Below are 10,256 nucleotides of genomic sequence, written 5' to 3'. Positions count from 1 at the left end.
CAGGGAAGGTGTTTCACCTCCGTATTAACAATTCTTTTCACGCTGCATCCCGTCACACCCTGATAGGCGTGAGTGAGGTGGACTGGAAACAGGGTGAATGGCTGGATCCAGAAGGCCATGGCAAGGAGCACAAAGTCCCCTTGGGAGCAGGGCACCAGTGGTGAACCCCAGTGGCCAATCCTGAGTCCAGTCCTGTTTAACCTCTTCATTAATGACCTGGACAACATGACAGAGTGCACCCTCGCAGCAAGTACACAAGTTCACAAGTCTGCATGTTTGTAAGTGATACCGAACTGGGAGGAGTAACTAATACACAAGGTGGTCAGAGGGACCTGGAGAGGCTGGAGAACTGGACTGAGGGGAACCTCGTGAAGTTTGACAGAGAGATATGTGAGGCCCTGCCTCTGGGGAGAAATAACCCTGGGCACCAGCACATGCTGTGGGTCACCTGGCTGGAAAGATCCTATGCATAGACTGACCCAGGGGTCCTGGTATTGACCATGAGACAGCAATGTACAATTGTGTTAAAGAAGGCCAACGGCCTCCTGAGTTGCACTAGAAAGACCTATAAGGCCAAGGAAGATGGTCCCTCCTCTGTACTCAGTGCTGGTTAGGCCACACCTGGAGTATTGTGACTTGTGCTGGGCTCCTCCCCACAAAAGAGAGCAAGTCTAGCAAAGAGCCACAGTTAAGGGATAGAAGTGTCCTTCATGTGAAAAAAGGCTGAGAGTGCTGAGCCTGTGCAACCTGGAGAAGAGAAGGCTCAGGGGGAGCTTGTCACTGTTTCTAAATCTCTGAGGGAAGGCTGTTAAGAAGAGGCAGTCAGGCTCTTGTCAGTGGTGCCCAGTGATGGGACAAGAGGCGATGGGCACAAACTAGAACATGGGGAATTTTAGCTGAAGAGAAGGAAATTCTTTTCCCTACCAAGGTGACTCTCCACTGGACCAGGTTGCCCAGAGAGGTCGCAGAGCCACCATCCCTAGAGATACTCGAAACCCAAATGGATGTGGTACTGGGACATCTGCTCTAGCTGACCCTGCTTGGGCAGGTGGTTGGATGAGGCAATCCTCAGCAATCCCGTCCAACCTCAACCTTTTCTGTGATTCTACAAGGCCCAACCTTCAAGCATTCTACTGGTGAGGTCACATTTTATTACAGAGGTGTTGTAAGAAAGTTAGAAATATTTTTACATGGGCTCGAGATGACACAATAGATTAATGCCTCAGCAGAAGTGGGATGAATCAAAATGTTTGTGTAGGAACATAATGATCATGATAAAGATGACTTGGATAGATTGGATCGGTGGCCAACGATAACAGGATGACCTTCCACAAGGCCAAGTGCCAGGTCCTGCACTTGGGCCACAACAACCCCCTGCATGGCTACAGGCTTGGGGAGGTGTGGCTGGAGCTGTCTGGAAGAGAAGGATCTGGGGGTTCTAACTGACAAGCAGCTGAACAGGAGCCAGCAGTGTGCCCAGAAAGCCAACGGCATCCTGGCTTGTATCAGCAATAGTGTGACCAGCAGAAGCAGGGAAGTGATAGTCCCCCTGTGCTCTGCACTGGTGAGGCCACACCTGGAGTGTTGTGTCCAGTTTTGGGCACCTCAATACGAGAGAGATCTCGAGGGGCCGGAGCGAGGGCAGAGGAGGGCAACGAGGCTGGGGAAGGACCTGGAGAATAAATCCTGTGAGGAGCAATTGAAGGAGCTGGGACTGTTCAGTGTGAGGAGGAGAAGGCTGAGGGGAGACCTCATCACTCTCTACAGCTCCCTGAAAGGACATTGTAGAGAGGTTGGTGCTGGTCTCTTCTCACAGGGAATTAGTGACAGAACAAGAGGGAACGGCTTTAAACTGCAACAGGGGAGGTTCAGACTGGACATGAGGAAAAAATTTTTCACAGAAAGAATGGTGAGATAGTGGAATAGGCTGCCCAGGGAGGGGGTGGATTCCCCATCCCTGGATGTGTTTAAGGGTCGTTTGGATGAGATGTTAGGGGATATGGGGTAGGGGAGAGCTTTGTAGAATAGGCCTGATGATTGGACTTGATGATCCCGAGGGTCTTTTCCAAACTGAATGATTCTGTGATTCTGTGATTAGGAAACCTCTCTTTCCTGAGAGATGATCAAACACTGGAAAGGGCTTCCTAGAACTAGTCAGTGTCCCAATCCTGCAATTAGCCAATGCCCTTAATAACATGCTTTAACTTTTGATCAGCCCTGAAGTGGTCACACAGTTGGACTAGTTGGTCACTGTAGGTCCCTTCCAACTGAACTATTCTATTCTGTTCTGTTCTATCTTATGCCATGCTACAGTATTCTACTCATATAATCCAAAAATGTCACATTTTTGTGACAAGCAATGGACCGACAGCCCTTCCTGGCAGTGCACATTTGGGCCGCAGCACCTCAGCTGGGGCACCAGGGTGGAGCCCAGCCTTCTCCCAGGGAAACCTGAGCAGTCAGTGCTGTGCTGCTCTGTGCTGCTGCATGTACAGCGCGGTCTTCACGCCTGTGCTGTGCTGCACGGGTCCCTTGGCCACAGGACAACCTCAGCAGCTCTTTGTCACAGAGGAGCCTGCAGGCAGCTCCCACTCTCTACTGCTCCTTATGCCACCTGCCTGGCTGTGCCTGTACCCAACAGTGCAGCAAGAAGTTCTCATGAGAACGTTGTTCCTCTTTGACTGCAGAAATGATAAATAATGTTGTTTCCTTCTAAGAAAGTCCCAGAGTAGCTTGAATGTCCAAACCAGGAGACTCTCATCAACAGATCTACCTACACCTGCTCTTTCTAAAATCAGCAGTGGTCCCACAGTATCTCTGTTTGTTCTTCAGCTGTTCCTGAAGTACTAAAAGCTCATCTTGGTGCTTTTGAATTCCTGTTCAAGCTTCAACTGAGTTTTGGTATGGACCATTGTTGTCCTTCTAGGATGGCATTGTTGAAGACAAGATGTATCCAGGCACACTGTGAATATGATTGGTCTGTTCCTTGAATATCCTTAAGGGGGTGAATAAAGCCGCCAGTGTGATGTGCTTTTCATTTTTTCTTTCTCCCAATTTAAAAAAACCCTTCTGTGCCTGATTACCTCCAGTGCTCTAAGGAAAGCAGGTGGAAATTGCTGCAAAGAAGCTGTCACAGTCAGGTGTGGGCTTCAGTGGAGAAGTCTGATGTAAAGAAAAGTGATGCAAGTCCCAGGGGGCCAATGAAAGAAATAACAATGTTGGTGAGGTGAGGAACAAGGGTGTCCATAGGATTGTAGAATGGTTCGGTTTGGAAGGACCCTTGAAGACCATCTTGTTCCAACCCCCCTGCCATTGCCAGGGACACCTTCCACTAGATCAGGTTCCTCAACCTGGCCTTGAGCCCTTCCAGGGAGGGGGCATCCACAGCTTCTCTGGGCAACCTGTGCCAGTACCTCACCACCCTCACAGGGAAGAATTTCTAACTTATATCTAATCTAAATCTACCCTTTTTCAGTTAAAAGTCATGACCCCTCCTCCTATCCCTACACTTCCTGATCAAGAGGGTCTCCCCAGCTTTCCTGTAGCCCCTTTAAGTACTAGAAGGCTGCTGTAAGGTCTCCCCGGAGCCTTATCTTCTCCAAGCTGAACACGCCCAACTCTCTCCTCCTGTCTTCATGAGGGAGGTTCAATGACAAGTAAAGGACAACAAGGGCACAACAAATTCCAGCTTCCCCATGGGGCTGCGAGGAGACAATGAGACTCCAGTGCCATGAGGACATGTCTTCTCATGGGCAACTGCCATAGCCAAGGTGTGGTGGTGCAGATCCCCCGGGCCACCTCAGGACCAGCCAACATTGTGTTCTTGTCTTGGTTCCAAGTGCAGTGGGCTGGGACGATCTGGCACGTTTTTATCTTGGCTACAAGTGCAGCCAGTTGGGACAATCTGGTACTTTCTTCTCCTGGTTATAACTACAGTGCAGTAGGACGATTGGGCACTTCCTAACTGAACCTGAAACTCCTGCTGCCTGGATCGTAGCGTGCTCTGAGAGGTACCAGAATTACCTGACAAGAATTGTGGCCGATATGAAAAAAATACTGACCAAAGTCAATCATCTCGTGATTCTATAAATAGCGACCCTAAGTGTGACCCTTTGAGCTCTACGGGATCACAACAGGCTGTGTCCCAGTATCACCCTCTGAGATGGGATGCCTCTTAGGGCTGATTTTGTGAGGATTTCATAGAACAAATTTCATGAAGATTTCCAAGATCGTCTGCTGATAGAAACTGATGAAGAGAAAGGGTTCAAAAATTCTCTGCTGAAAAATGATGAAATGAAGTTTCAGTGATTACTTGGTACCAATAATTTACTATCACACATTAAACTCTATACCTCTCTGTGCGTGTATGTTTGTGTGTGTGTCTATTTGTTTCAGGACACTTTATGATGTTGATTATAATGAATTTTATTAAATCAGCCTTATAATCAGCCAGTGATTAAGTATTGCCAAAAATCATTCAACCTAATCTTGTGGTTTACCTTCTCAGTGTTAATACATCTTAACTTTCTGCTACCTCAAAATTTTGTGGGATATATAATCACTCATTACCCAACAAATTAGTGTAAAAATTCAACAAGATATTTTCCTTAATCTTTATATTAATTCCATTAGACATAAACTCTTGACCAGGTCTGGGACTAAGATTGGATCTAGCTGCACCTAGACTCCTCTCTGAGAAGGCTTTTGAAAGTAAGAGGGCCCCATCTGAACCTCGTGATGCAATGGGAGGGTCCCCCTACACTCCTGCATCTTCGGTCTCTGTGTAAATCATTCTAACTCGATTCTACCTCAATTTTCCTTTCTCTGTTTCTTCCATGTAGTAAGCAATAGAGTGAAACTTGCCATCAAATTTCATTAAGTCACACTGTTACAAATTCACATTAAAATCACTTTTTGCTAATACCTTTCCCCATGATACTTTAGGTGATCTAAAACACTCATCGGTGACACGAGGGGACAAAGACCTAGGTTCTGTTGGCACCTCCCATCCTTGCCAGCGCCCTTTGCCATCCCCACTGCAGGCTGTTCTACCCTGTCCCACTCCTGCCCCTCTCTCCCTGCAGGCTGGAGCACCCATCTCCCTTCCCCGCCTTGCTCCCACCCCACCATTTCACGACCTTCACTGATGTTTCCCACTACCAAGGAAAGCTCTACCACCTCAGAAACTGCCCTCCCAGCAGGGAACCCAACCTAAAGGCTTCCTGTGGCCTTTCACCTGACCAGAGAGCAGGAACCCCACCAGGATCTTCTAAACCACATGACCGCTGCTGGCCTTTCAGCTTCTCGGATGGACGTGACCAATCCATGTGCCTGCTGCTGTCCCACATGTGCTCAGGTGGAATGGACATGACAGCCCATGTCCAAGCCCTTCTCCTGGGTAAGGCCTATGGGTACTTTGGCAGAGGCACTTTCCAAGCCTTGTACTTGCTGCTGGGCTTTCACCTCCAGAGACAGAACTGACCTCACGGTCCCCTTCACAGCCACACGCTTCCTACTGAATTGTGAGATTCTGAGACACAACTGACCTCATAATACCATACACATCCATCACCCTCCTCATGGCCCAGAACCTGACCAGATCAAACTCTGCTTGTTTATTAACATCTATCAAATGTATTTCTTACTAACGGTCTGAGTGGAGAAACATTCTTCACAGGAACTGCTGTAGTTATGTTTGCACATTTTATAGCTCCTCTTCTGCCTCTTTTTTTATTTCCTTCTTCCTCAGCCTATTCTGTCATCAGAAACCTCGTCAAGGGAAAGATTCATGGAATCACAGAGTAACTCAGGTGTGAAGAGAGCCCTGAACAACCTCTTGTCCGACTTTCAAGTTGAAGGCAGGGTGAACCAGTTGAGGTTGTTCCAGGCCTCTGTCCAGCTTTGCATCACCCACAAAGGAACTGAAAGTGCGCTCTGTCACATCATACAGGGGGATGGTAAAGATGTTCAATGTGTTGGCCCAGGTGCTGGTCACTGAGGGATGTCACTAGTGACCGGCTGCACTCAGGACTTTGTACCACTGATGACATTTGGGCTTGATCACCCAGACAACATTCCACCCACCCTAACATCCACTTCTTCAGCCCAGGTAGCCCCAACCTGGCTATAATGACACCACAGGACACCATGTCAAAGGCCTTGCAAAATTCCATGTGCACAACATGCCCTTCTGTCCCCTGCCTGTTTTGGTTCAGAAATACCTTTTTTGTCCTTCAACTACCTGGAGATGGCTGCAGGAGGACGTGTTCCACCACCTTCCCAGGGATGGAGAGAAGGTGATCAGCTTATAACTCTCCCCCTATAATTCTCCCATTCTCGTTCCTGCACTTGAAGATGGGTTTGACGTCTGCCTTTTCCATGGACCCCAGAACCTCTCTGATTCCTCTCATACTTTTGAGGGCTCAGTCCAGAATCACAGGCGAGGCTGACGTAGCGAACAGGAGCACTTGCAATGAGCCTGTCCAAGGCAGCTGAGATGAGTCTCACTGGGAGAGTGGGGGTTGTTCCTGGAGTCACACACAGAAGTGTCAGGGCTCTGTCAGGTGTCCACATCTCAGCTGGCCTCATGCACTCATCATACACACAGGAGCATTCAGAGACACGAGTCCTTCCCTTGCACATGCAGAGGCAGTGCATTGCAGGAGTCGTAGTGTCTCTCTGGCCTCCTGCTGCCACTACCAGAGGCTGGCTGACCCCTCATCCCTGTGGTGATCATCTTGCTCTGCATTCATGTGAGATGCCCCATGACATGAGGAATGGACTCAGGGCCCTTGGTTCAAGGAAACACCTTCCATTGCTGCATTCAGGTGGTTTCCCAGGTGATGTTAGTCTCAATGAGAAGTGACCTCATGACACTGTTTGTCCCACACACCTTCAAGGCACCCCCAGGAATGGCTGATGGCATTTGTGCTCTCACACTTCACACACATGATGTGCATGCTTACATCTCCTCCTCACAATGCAAACATGGACTTCTGAGCTACTTATTTGATGTACCTCCGTGGAGGGAAAAAGTTTCTCCCCAGTGTGGGGTGAGAGGCCAGTGCTGCAAAGGGTGTTTGGGAGGGGCTAGAGAGTGATGATTTCCCTGGGTCAGTGTCATGGTTTAACCCCAGCCGGCATCTGAGCACCACACAGCCACTCACTCACTCCCCTGGGTCCAATGGGGGAAAGAATCACAAGGGTAGAAGTGAGAAAACTCATGGGTTGAGATAAAGACAGTTTAATAGGTAAAGAAAAAGCCACACATGTAAGCAAAGGAAAACATGGAATTCATTCACTTCTTTCCATTTGCAGGCAGGGCCTCAGCCATCTCCAGGACATCTGGGCTCCACAATATGTAACGGTGACTTGGGAAGGAAAATGCCATAACTCTAAACGTTCCCATGTTCATCCTTCTTCCCCTAGCTTTATATTATTGAGTGCAATGTCAAAAGGTATAGTATATCCCTTTGGTCAGTCGGGGTCAGCTGTCCCAGCTGTGTTCCCCTCCCAGCTCCTTGTGCATCCCCACCCTGCTCACTGGTGGGGTGGGGTGAGGAGCAGAAAAGGTCTTGACTCTGTGTAAGCCCTGCTCAGCAATAACGAAAACAGCCCTGCGTTATCAACACTGTTTATAGCACAAATCCAAACCACAGCCCCATACCAGCTACTAGGAAGAAAATTAACTGTATCCCAGCCAAACCAGCACAGGCAGCTTCCCCAGTGTGTCCAGTGAACATGGGCACAGATCAGACCCTGGTCCTTCAAGTCTCTCCCAGGAGGCCTGGCTGTGCGAGGACACTGCTGTGTGCTCCCACCCTGCAAATCACACTGTGCACCTGTTCACTGGTGTTTTCATCTGCGGGCCACTTCCTTGGGCATGTTCTTGAGATCAGGTTTGGAAGAAGACCTCAGCCTTCAGGCAGTACCCTGAGCCGATCCTCTTTCATGATGGAACCGCTCTTATGGAGGCCAGCTCTGTCACAGAAGTGCCCATTGCCTGTCCCTGCCTGTGGTCACAGAACTGCCATGCAGCAGGAGTGTGACCAAGCTGCCAGAGCACTCAGGCCTTACACCAAACTGGAGGGATGAGAAAGAGAGTGTGGAAGTGAAAAGAGAACAGCTCTGGAAGACAAAGTGCTCATGGCAGGGCTCCCATGCTGGGACTCTCTTCCCATCCACATCTGCACACAGGAATTGTCCCTGCAGGTCCATAAAATCTCAGAGGAAAGATCTCAGAAGAAAAAAAAGTCACTGCAGGCCCTTTATTATGTTAAAACACACATCATGACTCCTCATTATATCCAGCCAATTAGTCAGAAAAGAAAAGCAGACAATGAATTAGAAAGGGGATGACAACAGCATTAGAAGTAAAATATCACCACCAACAACAGAAAGAACAGACTAAAGGCTGGGCCTGTACAGAGTTATATTATAATTTTTACAAAGAAGATGAACAATTTATGGCTTCAGAATAACATTTGGTTATCACTTTCTTCAGGGCATCCTTGATCTCCTGATTCCTCATGCTGTAGATGAGGGGGTTCACTGCTGGAGGCACCACTGAGTACAGAAATGACACCACCAGGTCCAGGAATGGGGAGGAGACAGAGGGGGGCTTCAGGTAGGCAAACATGGCAGTGCTGATAAACAGTGAGACTACAGCCAGGTGAGGGAGGCACGTGGAAAAGGCTTTGTGCCGTCCCTGCTCAGAGGGGATCCTCAGCACGGCCCTCAAGATCTGCACATAGGACACCACAATGAAAACAAAACATCCAAATGATAAACAGGCATTGACCACAAGAAGCCCAACTTCCCTGAGGTAGGAGTGTGAGCAGGAGAGCTTGAGGATCTGGGGGATTTCACAGAAGAACTGGTCCAGGGTATTGCCTTGGCAGAGTGGAAGTGAAAATGTGTTGGCCGTGTGCAGCACAGCCCAGAGAAACCCAGTGCCCCAGGCAGCTGCTGCCATGTGGACACAAGCTCTGCTGCCCAGGAGGGTCTCGTAGTGCAGGGGTTTGCAGATGGCAACGTAGCGGTCGTAGGACATGACAGTGAGAAGAAAATATTCTGCTGAGATTAAGAAGGGAAAGAAAAAGACCTGGACAGCACATCCCAAGTAGGAGATGCCCCTGTTGTCCCAGAGGGAATTGGCCATGGCTTTGGGGAGAGTGGTGGAGATGGAGCCCAGGTCGAGGAGGGAGAGGTTGAGGAGGAAGAAGTACATGGGGGTGTGCAGGTGGTGGTCACAGGCGATGGCGGTGATGATGAGGCCGTTGCCCAGGAGGGCAGCCAGGTAGATGCCCAGGAAGAGCCAGAAGTGCAAGAGCTGCAGCTCCCGTCTGTCTGCGAATGCCAGGAGGAGGAACTCAGTGATGGAGCTGCTGTTGCACATTTGTTTCTACTGGACATCAGGACCTGTACATGTTGGAAAAATCAGTGAGAAGTTAGGGCAGATTTCTCTGAAGAAAAGATACTCCACTTCTTGCAGAATCCTTCCAAACTGATTCACCTCTTCCACAAAACCTTTGGCAGTTCCACCTCATGAGCTCTGGTTCCAGCTGGCTGAGGGTATCCAAGGGAGCAGAGGTCTCTGCTGTGGGCTCTGGAGGAGTCAGTGCTATGCTACATATATTTATCCCACCAATTCACTCAACTGCAGAGCAGAGCTGTAAGGATTTCTTATGTTTAGTCTGTTCTAGTGGCCCCATCCCACCTGAGGAGTGTTCTTAAGGCAGACATCCTTGGCATTTCTGCTGCACTCAATGGTGGAATCTTGTGAGTCCTTAAAGAGGAAGGGCCTGTCTATTTGTGCACAGTGAGGACAGCCGCTGTGTCCATCAGTCCTATCCACAGCTGCCTTGTGCCTGCACCTATCTGAGCTGGAGGACAATCGCCTTCAGGTGTTCCCTGCAAAAGAAACTGGACCCTGCTGAGAGCAGAGGATCTCAGCTCTCCCCTCCCAGCCAGGGACACAGAGGTGTCTTTACAGCTGCCCGCATGCATCCCAGCAGCATTTCCATGTCCTTAGCACTGAGATGTCTTCTCCAGGGGGTTGCTAGAGAAAGAATGCCTTGGGGCAGCTGCGCCCTTCTGGAGGGCAGCCTGCAGCCAAGGAGGACCCCCCAGGGAAGGAGTCGAAGAACCAAAATTTGTGATGTCATGAAGGGGGATCAGGTCATTGCCCACCCCACCCACTACGGTGGCTGGAGCCCCAGAGTAAAGCAGGGGACTGAGATGCTTTTCCTCAGATC

The 10,256-nt window shown here is 49.4% G+C and overlaps 1 protein-coding gene across 1 annotated transcript; it reads right to left on the bottom strand.

The window, feature by feature from the left end:
* Nucleotides 1–8,443: 8,443 nt before the first annotated feature.
* LOC141936077 (olfactory receptor 14A16-like) lies at nucleotides 8,444–9,397 on the bottom strand. Its single transcript, XM_074852802.1, has one exon. The coding sequence runs from the start codon at nucleotides 9,395–9,397 to the stop codon at nucleotides 8,444–8,446; it is 954 nt and encodes a 317-aa protein (XP_074708903.1).
* Nucleotides 9,398–10,256: the final 859 nt, after the last annotated feature.

The sequence above is a fragment of the Strix uralensis genome, chromosome 31 (assembly GCF_047716275.1).
Source record: "Strix uralensis isolate ZFMK-TIS-50842 chromosome 31, bStrUra1, whole genome shotgun sequence".
Classification (NCBI taxonomy): domain Eukaryota; kingdom Metazoa; phylum Chordata; class Aves; order Strigiformes; family Strigidae; genus Strix; species Strix uralensis.
Note: the sequence above shows the minus strand (reverse complement) of the source record. Positions and strands in the feature narration are given on the sequence as shown.

Coding starts and splice junctions, on each gene's coding strand:
- LOC141936077 (XM_074852802.1), bottom strand. CDS start 9,397: ATGTGCAACAGCAGCTCCATCACTGAGTTCCTCCTCCTGGCATTCGCA.